The sequence below is a fragment of the Scyliorhinus torazame genome, chromosome 4, assembly GCF_047496885.1.
Source record: "Scyliorhinus torazame isolate Kashiwa2021f chromosome 4, sScyTor2.1, whole genome shotgun sequence".
NCBI classification, from domain to species: Eukaryota; Metazoa; Chordata; class Chondrichthyes; order Carcharhiniformes; family Scyliorhinidae; genus Scyliorhinus; species Scyliorhinus torazame.
In genome coordinates, this window is record NC_092710.1 from 8,505,856 (window position 1) to 8,522,163 (window position 16,308).

A 16,308-nucleotide genomic window follows, 5' to 3' on the forward strand; every position below is an offset into this window, starting at 1 on the left:
TGTATTATGGGATGTGGATATATGTACTCTAGCGATTGTCCTTGATGGTGTGCTGAAGTTAACAGGGTGCATGGGTGTACAGAGCTTAATGATTGACCCTTATCAGTGCGGTGGGAGGCTGAATCAGCTCGGGGATTGTGTGCAGTGACGTGCAATCAGAGGAGATCACCCACGGAGAGCAACCTTTTCCCCTGACAGACAGGCTTTCTGGCTCAATCGGAAACACATTTCTCCGTGACCACCACCTCTCCAAGGCAAAGCGGCTCGTCGGCTCTGGAAGCCATCTCACCTGCCGTTGCCTCCTGTTCAACTTCTCCAGAGAGAGAGAGAGAGAGAGAGAGGCAAAGAGGGAGGGTCATGGGGGCCAGACAGGGCGAGGCTGCACAGAGATTAACTGTTCACAGATCCTCGGCTGTATGTGGCAGTCTCTTCCTCTCTCTCCCTCTCGGTCTCTCCCTCACTTTCATCGGTCATTCGCTCGCTAATATACTCCGTTTAGCTGTCACTCTGTCGCCATGTCAGCCAATCCCCTGTCACTCTGTCGCCTCCATCACACACACTATATCTAAATATTCTCTCCCCAACGCTGGGAGGCATGGTAGCATAGTGGTTAGCACCGTTGCTTCACAGCTCCAGGGTCCCAGGTTCGATTCCCGGCTTGGGTCACTGTCTGTGCGGAGTCTGCACGTTCTCCCCGTGTGTGCGTGGGTTTCCTCCGGGAGCTCCGGTTTCCTCCCACAGTCCAAAGACGTGCAGGTTGGGTGGATTGGCCATGCTAAATTGCCCTTCGTGACCAAAAAGGTTAGGAGGGGTAGCTGGGTTACGGGGATAGGGTGGGGGATGGGCCGAGGAAAAGGCCTCTTTCAGAGGGTCGGTGCAGAGCTGATGGGCTGAATGGCCTCCTTCTGCACTGTAGTGATTCTATATATAGACACACACACACATATATATATATATATTCTCCCCATATAGACACACACATATATTCTCCCCATATAGACACACAGATATATAGTCTCCCCATATAGAAACACACACATATGTATTCTCCCCCATATAGACACAGATATATATTATCCCCATGCAGACACACATATATATATTCTCCCCCATATAGACACACATATATATTCTCCCCATATAGACACACATATATATTCTCCCCATATAGACACACACATATATATTCTCCCCATATAGACACACACATATATATTCTCCCCCATATAGACACACACACATATATACTCTCCCCCATACAGATGCACACATATATATTCTCTCCATATACACACAGATGTATATTCTCCCCATATAGACACACACACATATATATTCTCCCCCATATAGACACAGATATATATTCTCCCCATATAGACACACAGATATATATATTCTCCCCCATATAGACACACACATATATTCTCCCCATATAGACACAGATATATATCCTCCCCCATATAGACACACACATATATTCTCCCCATATAGACACACAGATATATATATTCTCCCCCATATAGACACACACATATATATTCTCCCCCATATAGACACACAGATATATGTTCTCCCCCATATGGACACACAGATATATATTCTGCCCCATATAGACACACAGATATATATCCTCCCCCATAATAGACACACACACATATATATTCCCCCCCCCATTATAGACACACAGATATACATCCCCCATATAGACACAGATATATATTTCCCCCATAGACACACACATATATTCCCCCCATATAGACACACACACAGATATATATTCTCCCCATATAGACTCACAAATATAAATTCTCCCCCTATAGGCACACAAATATAAATTCTCCCCCATATAGATACAGATATATATTCTCCCCCATATAGACACAGATATATATTCTCCCCCATATAGACACACAGATATATATTCTCCCCGTAGACTCACGAATATAAATTTCCCCCCTATAGGCGCACGCATATATATTCTCCCCCATATAGACACACAGATATATATTCTCCCCATATAGACACACATGGATATATATTCTCCCCCATATAGACACACAGATATATATCCCCCCCATATAGACAGATATATATTCTCCCTGATATAGACACACAGATTTATATTCTCCCCATATAGGCACAGATATATATTCTCCCCATATAGACACACACACATATATATTCTCCCCATATAGACACTCAGATATATATTCTCCCCCTATAGACACATATATATTCTCCCCATATAGATAGATATCTCTTCTTCCCATATAGGCACACGTATGTATTCTCCCATGTAGACTCATAGCTATATATTTCCCCCATATAGACACACGTAGATACATATTCTCCCCATATAGACACACAGATATATATTCTCCCCCATATAGACACACACACATATATATTCTCCCCATATAGACACATATATATATATATATTCCCCCCATATAGACACAGATATATATTCCCCCCATATAGACACAGATATATATTCCCCCCATATAGACACAGATATATATTCCCGCCATATAGACACACGGATATATATTCCCGCCATATAGACACACGGATATATATTCTCCCCCATATAGACACACACAGATACATATTCTCCCCATGTAGACATATATATAATCTCCCCATATAGATACAGATACATCTTCTCCCCATATAGGCACACATATGTATTCTCCCATGTAGACTCATAGCTATATATTCTCCCCCATATAGACACACAGATATATATTCTCCCCCATAGACACACACAGCTATATATTCTCCCCATATAGACACACACATATATCTTTCCCCCATATTGAGACACATATCCTGCCCCATATCGACACACATAGGTATATATTCTGCCCCATATAGACACACACATATATATTCTCCCCCACATGGACACACACATATACATTCTCCACCATATAGACACACACATATATTCTCCCCCATATAGACGCACATATATATTCTCCCCCACATGGACACGCACATATATATTCTCCCCCACATGGACACACACGTATACATTCTCTCCCCCATATAGACACACACGTATACATTCTCTCCCCCATATAGACACACATATACATTGTCCTCCATATAGACACATGTATACATTCTGTCCTCCGTATAGACACATATATTCTCTCCTCCGTATAGATACATATACATTCTCTCCTTCATGTAGACACATATACATTCTCTCCTCCATATAGACACATATACATTCTCTCCTCCATATAGACACATATACATTCTCTCCTCCATATACACGCATATATACATTCTCTCCTCCATATACACGCATATATATTCTCACCCATATAGACACACACATATACATTCTCTCCCCATATAGTCACACACATATACATTCTACCCCATAGAGACACATATATATTCACCCTGTACATACACGCGCATATATATATTCTATCCTCTCTATGTGTTATTTTCTCAATTCCAGACTCTTACCTGTAGACAAGGCGAGTTCGTGCTGCTGTCTTTCTCTCTTTTGCTCCTCTCCCCCAGGGACACACAGATTCCCCTGTCCCACAGGGACACAGCCTCTCCTCACCCACAGGGACACACAGCCTCACCCACAGGGACACACAGCCTCTCCTCACCCACAGGGACACACAGCCTCTCCTCACCCACAGGGACACACAGCCTCTCCTCACCCACAGGGACACACAGCCTCTCCTCACCCACAGGGACACAGCCTCACCCACAGGGACACACAGCCTCTCCTCACCCACAGGGACACACAGCCTCTCCTCACCCACAGGGACACACAGCCTCTCCTCACCCACAGGGACACACAGCCTCACCCACAGGGACACACAGCCTCACCCACAGGGACACACAGCCTCACCCACAGGGACACAGCCTCACCCACAGGGACACACAGCCTCTCCTCACCCACAGGGACACACAGCCTCTCCTCACCCACAGGGACACACAGCCTCTCCTCACCCACAGGGACACACAGCCTCTCCTCACCCACAGGGACACACAGCCTCTCCTCACCCACAGGGACACAGCCTCACCCACAGGGACACACAGCCTCTCCTCACCCACAGGGACACACAGCCTCTCCTCACCCACAGGGACACACAGCCTCTCCTCACCCACAGGGACACACAGCCTCACCCACAGGGACACACAGCCTCACCCACAGGGACACACAGCCTCACCCACAGGGACACAGCCTCACCCACAGGGACACACAGCCTCTCCTCACCCACAGGGACACACAGCCTCTCCTCACCCACAGGGACACACAGCCTCTCCTCACCCACAGGGACACACAGCCTCACCCACAGGGACACACAGCCTCACCCACAGGGACACACAGCCTCACCCACAGGGACACAGCCTCACCCACAGGGACACAGGGACACAGGGACACGCTGTGGGGGTGACCTCTCCCGCTCCTCCGCCCGGCCGCTTCACCCGATTCCCCGCTCGGCGCCCGCGGTCCCCGGCGGCGGACCCGCCCTCATTAGCATGGCCCCGCCCATTATTAACATGGCCCCGCCCCATATTAGCATAGCCGCCCCAATTCCAGCATTTGAATTTGCATAACCTCCGCCCCATATTAGCATAGCCCAAGAGATTAGAATAGCCACGCCCACACCACCAAACCCCGCCCCTTTCTGCTGAGGTCCTACCCCCGCCCTTCTCAACCAGGCCACGCCCCCCCCACCGAGAAACCCCGCCCCCTGGTTCCCGACGACCAGACCCTGCCCCCTCCCAGCGGGGCCACGCCCACCATCGAGAAACCCCGCCCCCTGGTTACCGACGTCCAAAACCTTCCCATGGCGGCCACGCCCCCCCCAACCGACAAACCCCGCCCCTTGGTTGCCGACGTCCAACCCCTGCCCCTTCCATGGGTGGCCACGCCCTCCACCGACAAACCCCGCCCCTTGGTTGCCGACGTCCAACCCCTGCCCCTTCCATGGGTGGCCACGCCCTCCACCGACAAACCCCGCCCCTTGGTTACCGACGTCCTGACCCCGCCCCCTCTCAACGTGACCCCGTTCCCCCCCCACCCTCTAGAGCGCTCTGGCCCCACCCCCTGCGTGATGACGTCATCGTACCCGCAACGTCACAAACACCCGTCCTTCTTGGCCCCGATTTTTAATTTGCTTCAGAAACCCGTTTGGCGGCTTCTTTTTTCACAATTCCTCTCTTTAATTTTGTGAATCGATTAAAAAACTGTCAATAGGAATCCTCAAGCGCCAAATCGGAGTGGCGCGGGACCGGTTGCCATGGATACGGGGAGAAAAGGCGGGAACAGCCGATAAACACAATCCCTGCCCCAAATCCCCCGGGGAGGGAGACGCTGGCCTGTTCTTATTCGGAGTTTCGTCGCCCGGGGGCGAGAAAAATAAATCAAAGTAGATATAAAGATCAAACACACGGGAGGGATGACGTCGGGCAGGTGGGGCGCCGACGTCACTTCCGCCCGCCTTGGCGGCCGACGCCGCGCGTGCGTGGTGGCGCCGCCGTGACGTCACTGGCCTGCCTCCGTCACCCCCCCCCCCTGAGCCAGGAGCCTGTGCGAATGGGGCCACTGACCACGCTGGCTGCAGGGCTCCGGCCATTTCTCACCGCCCTGCGGCGGGGCAGAATTTTCCATTCACCGAGGTATCCGCGGGGCAGAAGGAGACCATTCGGCCCACCGCGTGCCCGCCTGCTCTCCCCGTGCCCCAGTGCCGTAGCCATACCTCCTCCCCGTACCCCCGCTGCACGTCTCCGTTCTGCACTGTAAATTCGATGGCTGTGGTACTCAAATAATCTGGGCCTCCGCACCTTTTCTTGTGCCACCTCTGCAGGGCAGGGTGTGCCAGTCCTCCGGGGCTGGGTGGGATTTTCCCCCTCACAGTGTGACGGTGGGCGGCAACGTCCGCCTGGTTAAGTCGGCGTCAGCTGGGTATGGGCCCGGGGCTACCATCGGCAGTACAGACTAGGCAAAACGCTCACGCTATGCCAGAACTCAACACTTGTGTCTCTGGCTCCGGATCCCCACACACACACGGTCCAAAATCGAAGCCATACGCTGGGGTACAGCGTCATTGCTTTTACTGCACATGTGCACACAAGCATTGGCGGCCATCTTTGCGGTCAACCTGCATTGGCAGCGGACACCGTGGAGATAAAAAAGGCTGCGTTTGCATTCAGCACCATGCATGTGCAATTGTGTCTGATCTAAATCTATATAAATGACCTGCAAGCAGGGACAGAGTGCAACATTTGTGGATGATATTAAAATAGGTGGGAAAGCAGGCAGAGAAGGGGAGATAAAGAGTTTACGGATGGATATAGATCGGCTCGGAGATTGGGGCCAAAATCTGGCAGATGGAGTTTAATGTGGATAAATGTGAGGTGATCCATTTTGGCCGAAAAACGGTCACGTGTCGGCCAGGCCGGGTAAGGACGGCAGATTTCCTTCCCTGGAGGCCGTTGGGTGAACCAGATGGCTTTGTAAAATGATCGGCGCTGGCTTCACCGTCACCGAGTCGAACTCTTAATTCCAGATGTGATTCGTGGAAATTTAACAGCAACTGCAGTTGGCGGGATTTTAACTCATCCTCGGGGAATCAGCCGAGGTGAGGAATAGTCGCTCGTTCAAAACAAATATTCTACTGGAGTCTGTAATGGGACAAGGCACGGGTCCAGTCATTCAGAGGGTTTCAGTGCCTTCTGTTTCTGAATTAATACAAGTGATTGACGGGTTATGTGAAAGAAGAGAGAAAGGTTTGCACAAACCAAGGTTATGCCGCAGTGATAATGTCATAAAAATCGCTTATTGTCACAAGTAGGCTTCAAATGACGTCACTGTGAAAAGCCCCTAGTCGCCACATTCCGCCGCCTGTTCGGGGAGGCTGGTACGGGAATTGAACCCGCGCGGTTGGCCTTGTTCTGCATTACAGGCCAGCTGTTTAGCCCACTGTGCTAAACCAGCCCCAGTATTAACAAGCTGTTCGGAAGCTTAGAAACCCCATAGTGCAGACGTCTGCACCATCGAGTCTGCACTATTGCTAACTTTTGGTTGGTTCAATTGGCTCTGTTTTATAACCTTTGCTCTAGAGTCGCCAGGTATCTTTATGATACCGCCACGAGGTTCACGTTCAAGTAATGATCAATAACTCAACACACCAGTTAGTAAGATTCAAATCAAAGCACATTTATTATACACAGTAAATCACTACTCATGCATAAACTCTACTTTCTAGACCATTCCTATCACTAACAGGCCTATACGTAGCTTCGGAATTGGCCCACCAGGTCAGGGGAATAAATGGCCTTTTGTTCAGGTTCTGAGTCTGCAGGATTCAAAAGCTGGCATGGACTGGTAGCTAGGAGCGCCTATCTCGTAGCGAGCGTTGACTTGAGACTTATTTGCTTGGAGGCAACAAGACAGGTCACTGTCGAGGGTTGGTTCAAGTTGCTGAGTGGCCCTGCCAAGAAGACCGATTTGAACTTGGGGGCTTTACTTTATAGTCCCCAGGGGCGTCCCGCCCTTCGGGGCGGACCCCGTACCTGGTTCCAAGTGATTGGACTGCTTTCCGATCACTTGGATCGATTTCTCCAATGCTGGAGTTGTTCCCTGATCGTTGGGCGGTCCCTAAGTGTCCGTTGGCCTTCCTTTGTCTTGGCTCCTGCTGGCGCCGAGGAGTCTGGCTTGGCTCTATTCACCTTAACTGTTGCCATTGTGCCCTGGAATCGCTCATTACTATGCAGATGGCTGCTGTATAACTATGCAGATGGCTGCTGGTTTCAGTGCTGTCTGGTTCTTTACAGGTCTCAATACACATGATTTCTTTATTTGCTAGTCTTTGCCTGTGTTGGCTGAATTTCCCTTCAGCCTTTGCGGTTCTCCATTTTAAGTCGGGAAGTGGCCAACTCAGGTGGCTACAGCACCGACCCTAGAGCCACTCCCTCACCTGATCTCCGGAACCCAACCTAACCTGCAAATCCACCAACATGGATGCTCTCTCTCTCTCACAAGAACCTCATTGTGCCCCTCCAGAGTAACGCCTCATTCACGGTGTTTGTACAGACACTCTACTACCCCACCCCCTTTCACACATACAAACATACTCTGCTACCCCATTCACCCTGACTCCCCTCAGACCCCCCTCACCCTGAAACCACCCCCCCACCCTGGCCCTTCCCCCCCAGATCCCCTTTAACCCTGCCCCTCCCCGACTCCCCCTCCAGACTGACAGTATCCCCAACCCTTCCCCCTCTCACCCTGCCCCTCCCCCCTCTCACTCTGCCCCCTCACCTTGACACGCCACTCTCACTGACCCCCTCCACTCCCAAACTCCCCCTCCTCCCTCCCTGAACCTTCTCCTCACCCTGACCCACCCCCTCACTGACCCCGCTCCTCACCCTGCCCCCTATAACCCTGACCTCCCTTCCCCCCTCACCCTGACCCGCCCTCCCCTCCCCATCCTGACCCACTCCCCCATCCTGACCCCCCCTCCCCCATCCTGACCCCCCCTTCCCCCTCCTGACCCCCCCTCCCCCTCCTGACCCCCCCTCCCCCCTCCTGACCCCCCCCTCCCCCCCTCCTGACCCCCCCCTCCCGACCCCCCCATCCTGACCCCCCCCTCCCCCCATCCTGACCCCCCCTCCCCATCCTGACCCCCCCCCCTCCCCATCCTGACCCCCCCTCCCCATCCTGACCCCCCCCTCCCCATCCTGACCCCCCCTCCCCATCCTGACCCCCATCCCATCCTGACCCCCCCCTCCCCATCCTGACCCCCCCCTCCCCATCCTGACCCCCCCTCCCCCCATCCTGACCCCCCTCCCCCATCCTGACCCCCCCCTCCCCCATCCTGACCCCCCCTCCCCCCTCCCCCCATCCTGACCCCCCTCCCCCCATCCTGACCCCCCCTCCCCCCATCCTGACCCCCCCTCCCCCCATCCTGACCCCCCCTCCCCCCATCCTGACCCCCCCTCCCCCCATCCTGACCCCCCCTCCCCCCATCCTGACCCCCCCCTCCCCCCATCCTGACCCCCCCCTCCCCCCATCCTGACCCCCCCCTCCCCCCATCCTGACCCCCCCCCCCCATCCTGACCCCCCCCTCCCCCCATCCTGACCCCCCCCTCCCCCCATCCTGACCCCCCCCTCCCCCCATCCTGACCCCCCCCCCTCCCCCCATCCTGACCCCCCCCCCTCCCCCCATCCTGACCCCCCCCCTCCCCCCATCCTGACCCCCCCCCTCCCCCATCCTGACCCCCCCCCTCCCCCCATCCTGACCCCCCCCTCCCCCCATCCTGACCCCCCCCTCCCCCCATCCTGACCCCCCCCTCCCCCCATCCTGACCCCCCCCTCCCCCCATCCTGACCCCCCCTCCCCCCATCCTGACCCCCCCCCTCCCCCCATCCTGACCCCCCCCTCCCCCATCCTGACCCCCCCCTCCCCCATCCTGACCCCCCCCCTCCCCCCATCCTGACCCCCCCCTCCCCCCATCCTGACCCCCCCCTCCCCCCATCCTGACCCCCCCTCCCCATCCTGACCCCCCATCCTGACCCCCCCATCCCCCATCCTGACCCCCCCATCCCCCATCCTGACCCCCCCATCCCCCATCCTGATACCACCCCCACCCTGACCTGTTTCCCCTATAATGAAGGCCACCTCGCATGATGCCCCCTACAAAGATGGCGACCACGCATTGTTTCCCCCTATAAAGATGGCCGCCGCGGATCGTTTCCCTCCCGCCAAGATGGCTGCCACGCATGGTCGCATTACAAAGATGGCCGCCGGGCATGTTTCCGCCTGTAAACAGGTCCAACTCGTATTGTTCCCCCTACAAATATGGCCGCTTGTCATGATTTCCCCCTACAAAGATGGCCGCAGTACTGCCAGCCCCCCCGCTAAAAAACCGAGCCCTTTTTCAATTATACAAAACGTTATTCGACGAAAAAAAAAGTGAGGAGAATAAACAGGTGGGGAAGGATAAAAACTTCCGCCGCGGGACAGATAATGTCGGTTGTTTAAATAAATCTCAACCGCCGTTAAGATTTCAAAAATGCCGGTGGCGGGAAACCGGTTGCTGGGCGTGACGTCACTGCACAGCAACCCAGGAGGGGAAACACACTCCGGCGGCAGAGTTTCTCCTGCCGCTCCTCCCTCCGGTTCCCGTCCCCATTTGTGGGCCAGAAATTGAATGGGAAATAATTTTAGACGTCGTTTCCCCTCTTTTGCCTCGGGTGCTGACCTTCGACCCTCGGCCTGGTTTCCGGTTTCGTGATGCCACTTCCGGGTGGAGTGGCTTCCGGTTCCGGTGAACGCGTTTTTCCGTCACGGCGTCGGGCGCGCAGCCGAGGCTTGTCGCATCTGCGGGTGGCGGAGCAGCGGGGCAGCGGCGGAGGGGCATCGGCAGCCGGCTCCAGCTCTGCCCGGGGCCCAGGACAGCGGGCAGCCCCCCGGCCAGGCAGACGGGGCGGCAGCGGCAGCAGGAGGAGGGTTTTGGCGGGTGTTGGGGCCCAGGCGGCGGCAGCCGGGCGGCCCCAGCCTCTGGAGGCGGCGGAGTGCCCGCAGGAGGGTCGCCAAGAAGGAGGGTCGGGGTCCCGGTCCGGACCCAGGCCAGGCGGCGGCGACCGAGGGCTTAACCTACTTCGGGGGCTCGTCCCGGATCGAGCAACTTGACCAGGCGGCTGAGCAGGACCGGCGGCCGCTGAACCGGGCGGCTGACCTGGACCGTCGGCCGCTGAACCGGGCGGCTGAGCAGGACCGTCGGTCGCTGAGCCGGGCGGCTGTGCAGGACCGTCAACCGCTGAGCCAGGCGGCTGTGCAGGACCGTCAACCGCTGAGCCAGGCGGCTGTGCAGGACCGTGGGCCGCTGAACCGGGCGGCTGAGCAGGACCGTCGGCCGCTGAACCGGGCGGCTGTGCAGGACCGTCAACCGCTGAGCCAGGCGGCTGTGCAGGACCGTGGGCCGCTGAACCGGGCGGCTGTGCAGGACCGTGGGCCGCTGAACCGGGGGGCTGTGCAGGACCGTCGACCGCTGAGCCAGGCGGCTGTGCAGGACCGTCAACCGCTGAACCGGGCGGCGGAGAAAGACCGACGGCTGCTCAAACAGGCAGCGGCGATCGAGGCCTTACTCTACCTCGGGGGCTCGTCCGGGATCAAACAACTTGACCAGGCAGCGGACCCTGACGGGCGGCCTCTCAGCCAGGCGGCGGAGCAGGACCGGCGGTGCCTGAACGGGGCGGCGGAGAACGACCGGCGGTGCCTGAACGGGGCGGCGGAGAACGACCGGCGGTGCCTGAACCAGGCAGCGGAGAAAGACCGGCGGTGCCTGAACCAGGCAGCGGAGAAAGACCGGCGGTGCCTGAACCAGGCAGCGGAGAAAGACCGGCGGTGCCTGAACCAGGCTGCGGAGAAAGACCGGCGGTGCCTGAACCAGGCTGCGGAGAACGACCGGCGGCCGCTCAACCGGGCGGCGGAGAACGACCGGCGGTGCCTGAACGGGGCGGCGGAGAACGACCGGCGGTGCCTAAACGGGGCGGCGGAGAAAGGCCGGCGCGCACTGATCTGGGCAACGGAGCCGGACCGGCGGGCTCTCAGCTTGGAGCCGGCGGCGGGGCGAGGAAGGGGATTGCCCGTCCAGGCGCTACCCGGCACCTTGGACTCGTCGAAGCTCAGCACCAAGCCGAGTTCGCCTGCGATTTCCTCGGATCTCAGTCGAGGGAGTGGGCAGCTGCGCCTCCGAGGCGGAGTAGAGGGGTGGCCTGACCATGGCGAACACGGAAGTTCTGGAATACAATGACATCCACCAGGAGCTGAAAGGAATAATGGTGCGTGGGGAACTCATACAGGAGATGGGCTACCCAGGGTTGTGGGGGGGGGGGCGGGTGGTATTTGCCCCGGGAGAAAGATGTGGGGGAAATATTAAACAATATCTGCACAATGTCTAAGTTTTACAGTTGGGGCGCAAGAGGTGAGAAAGGTGAGGGATCAACGACAACAGATTATAACAGGGTCACTCCTCCAACGCTTGGACCCCTCCTGTCTCTGTAACACTGCTTTATTTGGACTGACGAGCTTTGAGAGCAGAGCTCTGTTATCAGCGGAGTGAAGAGGCAGGTTACACAAACACAGCCTATATAGGCAAAGCTAAAGAGAATTCTATGAATGCGAGTCTTTGTAGTTAAATTAAGTCTTTACGGGTCCAGACGTTTGGGACTGGCGAGAGGAATAATCGTAGGTTAAAGAGGTGTGAATTGTCTCAAGCCAGCGCAGTTGGTAGGATTTTGCATGCCCAGGCCAGATGGTTGGGGGGTGAATGGAATGAGGCATGAACTCAAGGTTGAGGCCGCACTCATGCATGCGGAACTTGGCTATCAGTTTCTGCTCGGCGATTCTGCGTTGTCGCACATCCTGAAAGCCACCTTGGAGAACGCTGACCCGAGGTTACTTAATTACCTGCAAAGACTAGCATTCAAAGTATCGTCTTGCATCATTGGCTTCGTCTATATATGCCGTGTTTGTGGATCCTCCCTCTTCACTCACCTGATGAAGGAGCAGTGCTCCGAAAGCTAGTGATTCGAAACATACCTGTTGGACTTTAACCTGGTGTTGTAAGACTTTTTACTGTGCCCACCCCAGTCCAACGCCGGCATCTCCCCATCTTTTCTCTGTAACCTCCCCCAGTCTATCTCTGGGACGTCCTCTTGCCCCTATCTCTGGAACCTTCTCCAGTCCCTACTACGCTCCTTATCTCTGTAACCTCCTTCTGTAACCTCCTTCAGTCCCTACAACTATCCCTATCTCTGGAACCTCCTCCAGCCCCTATACCCCTCCCATCTGTAACCACCTCCAGCCCCTAAAACTCTCCCTATCTGTAACCTCCCCAAGCCCCTACACCCCTCCCTATCTCTGGAACCTCCCCAAGCCCCTACACCCCTCCCTATCTCTGGAACCGCCTCCAGTCCCTACTACCTTCCTCATCTCTGTAACCTCCTTCAGCCCCTACTACCCTCCTTATCTCTAAGCTCCTCCAGTCCCTACTACCTTCCCTATCTCTGTAACCTCCAGTCCCTACAACCCTCCCAATCTCTGTAACCACCTCCAGCCCCTAAACCCCTCCCTATCTCTGGAACCTCCTCCAGCCCCCGACAACACTCCCTGTCTCTGTAACCTCCTCCAGCCCCTACAACCCTCCCTATCCCTGTAACCTCCAGCCCCCTACACCCCTCCCTATCTCTGTAATCTCCTCCAGCCCCCTACACCCGGCCCTATCTCTGTAACCTCCACCAGCCCCCTACAACCCTCCCTGTCTCTGTAACCTCCTCCAGCCCCTACAACCCTCCCTATCCCTGTAACCTCCAGCCCCCTACAACCCTCCCTATCTCTGTAACCTCCTCCAGCCCCTACACCCGTCCCTATCTCTGTAACCTCCCCGAGCCCCTACAACCCTCCCCATCTTTAACCTCCTCCAGTCCCTACAACCATCTCTGGAACGTCATCTTGCCTCAACAATCTCTGGAACATTCTCCAGCCCCTACACCCCCCCCAAATCTCTGGAACCTCCTCCAGCCTCCCCCCATCACTCTGAAAGATTAACCAATTAATCCCACACTCTTTCCCCCCCCCCCCCCCTGCTCCCCCTCCCCGTATCTCTGCAATAGTTTCCCCTTCCTCTAGCCCCTCTATTCCTCCCCTTTCGATTGAATCTGCTTCCTCTGCCCTTCCAGGTCTGGATCGTTTCCCAACTCTCTTCAATCCGTGTCTCTCTGCTTCCTGAACCCTTCCTGGAAGCACTTTCTCCTCATTTACTCTCCCTGCTTTACGGTCCCTGCCCCCCCCCCCCCCCACCCCCCGTCCGCTTTACTCCCGAGCGTGGGTTGCGTTAACGTGGGGACTCGATCAATCTGTTCAAAGTGACCTTCCTGCAGGACCGTGTTCAGTCTAATCGGAGATGACAGTGTGGCTGCGAAGAATGTTCAACCGGAAGTTCTTAACGGCCCCTCCTTTTTTTTTCCTCCCCCTCTCCGGCAGATCGATGGTCGCTTGCGCCTGAGCCGACAGAATATTGTCTTCAAGAACAGTAAGACTGGCAAGGTGGACAGTGTGCAAGCAGCGGAAGTTAGTGACGGGGTTTGGCGGCGTGTCGCCCGGGGCTACGGCATCAAACTGCAACTTCGCAACGGCAACTTCTGCAAGTTTGATGGCTTCCGCGAGGCGGTAAGAAGACACTCCCCCCCCCCCCCCCCCCGCAGCGAACAGCCCCCCCTAAACACGGCCACAAACATCCCCCACGTTTTCTCCAGAGCCCTTGAACCCGTACAAGTCACCCAACCGAGCCGCTACCCCCGGTGGCGATGCCGACCCCCACCCCAGCAAAATTCGTCGCCGTGCAATCAGAGAGGCGAAGGCCACGACGTCGGCCTTCCTCCTCTCCCTGAGCTCCGGCTTCTCTGAAACCCCAAATATCGCCACCAAAGGGTCCGGGTCCACTCCCTCCTCCGCTATCCTGGCCAAGACCGCGAACACCCCCGCCCAGAATCTTCCCAATTTTTCACAACCCCAAAACATGTGCGCGTGATTCGCTGGCCCCCGCCCACACCTCTCACACTCATCTGCTACCCCCTGAAAGAACCCACTCATTCTCGCCCGAGTCATATGCACCCTGTGCACCACCGTAAACTGTATCAGGCTCATCCTGGCACAAGAGGAGGTCCCGTTTACCCTTCGCAGTGCCTCACTCCATACTCCCCAATTGATCGCCATTCCCAACTCCGCTTCCCATTTCTCCTTGATCTCCACCACCCACTCGCCTCCCTGCTCCCCCAGCCACTTATATATATCCCCAATTCTTCCCTCCCCTTCCACATCCGGAAGCAGCAGTCGCTCCAGCAGGGTCTATCCCGGCAATTTAGGGAACCCCTTCCAGCCCTTTCGTGAAAAGTCCCTAATCTGTAGATACCTGAACTCACTCCCCCTCGGCAGCTCTACCCTCTCCCTTAGCTCCTCCAGACTGGCGAACCCTTCCTCCAAATACAAATCCGTCACCTTGACCAGCCTCACTTCCCTCCACCTCCTGTATACACTATCCATCCCCCCCGGCTCAAACCCATGATTCTCGCACAGAGGCGTTAGCACCGACATCCCTTCCACCCTAAAATGCCACCTCAGCTGATTCCATATCTTCACCGTGGATTGCACCACTGGGCTCCCTGAATACCTACTCGGAGCCATTGGCAACGCTGCCGTCACCATCGCCCTCAAACTAGGCCCCTCACAAGATTCCTCCTCCACCGTAACCCATTATTGAGGCACTTGTATATTAACTCTCAAACATCACAAAACAAAACCAGGCAACAGGACTCAACAAAGAACCCCATTATCCCCCCCACCCCCATTATCCCCCCCACCCCCATTTTAACCCACCCCCACCCCCACACCACTGCTGACATCTTAACTTAGCTCGAAGAATTTGATGAAAGGCCGCCACCTCTGGGCAAACCCCTCCACAGACCCTCTCAAGGTGAACTTTATCTTCTCCAGCCTGTGAAACACTGTCAGGTCGCTCGCCCGCACCCCCCGGTCACGGGGGCTCCGAGTCCTCCCCCCATTCCAATCCGTCTCTGGGATACCAGGGAGGCACAGGCCTCTCTCGCACCCTGGACTCGCGGGTCTTCCGACACTCCGAAGCTCTCCACCTCTGGACTCGGGACCAGCAAGGCTGCCGCCAATAAACAGGTCCCCGAACCCCTCGATCCCAGCTCGTCGCCGAAGCCGGACACCCCCCCCCCCACACACATCTCGCCTCCCCGACACAAACTGGTGGTTCCCACAGACGCTCCCTCCACTCCCATGTGCTTCCACCACTGTCCCCACACCCTCAAAGCTCCACCCCTTCAACAAAACTTGCTCCTCCTGGCCACAGTCGGTGCACCACGAGGATACAATAACTCTCCTCGGGGCCTCCTCCCGCAGCCAAACCTCCAACTCTATATCGCCGCCGGAATGTGGCGACTAGGGGCTTTTCACAGTAACTTCATTTGAAGCCTACTTGTGACAATAAGCGATTTTCATTTCATTTTTTTCTCTCTCGCTCTCGCTCTGGAACACGAACAAGAACCTCGGGAGGACCGTCACCGTCTGAACCCTTCCCGCCAATGACAGCGGGAGCACATCCCGCCTCCTAAAATCCCCCTTCATCCTCTGCGCCAACCCAGCCAGTTTCAGCTTATGCAGCGACTCCAACCCCCACCCCAACCCCACCTGAATACCCAAATACCAAAAGATCCCCCCCAAACATTCTAAAC

At 55.9% G+C, this 16,308-nt stretch overlaps 2 protein-coding genes across 2 annotated transcripts in view; one reads left to right on the forward strand and one right to left on the reverse strand.

Moving 5' to 3' along the window:
* The window catches only part of LOC140411276 (uncharacterized), a 291,683-nt gene extending 287,258 nt beyond the window's left edge, over nucleotides 1-4,425 (reverse strand). Inside the window, exons 1-2 of the mRNA XM_072500398.1 lie at nucleotides 4,042-4,425; nucleotides 3,487-3,928 (exon numbers count right to left, since the gene is read on the reverse strand). The gene's annotated coding sequence lies outside the window, so the exon portion shown is untranslated. The remainder of the gene's footprint in view (nucleotides 1-3,486; nucleotides 3,929-4,041) is intronic.
* A 5,942-nt stretch (nucleotides 4,426-10,367) lies between these two features.
* Nucleotides 10,368-16,308, forward strand: part of LOC140411277 (FACT complex subunit SSRP1-like) — a 30,848-nt gene continuing 24,907 nt past the window's right edge. Inside the window, exons 1-2 of the mRNA XM_072500399.1 lie at nucleotides 10,368-11,832; nucleotides 14,036-14,221. Coding sequence (XP_072356500.1) covers nucleotides 11,773-11,832; nucleotides 14,036-14,221 — 246 coding nt within the window. The 5' untranslated portion in view covers nucleotides 10,368-11,772. The remainder of the gene's footprint in view (nucleotides 11,833-14,035; nucleotides 14,222-16,308) is intronic.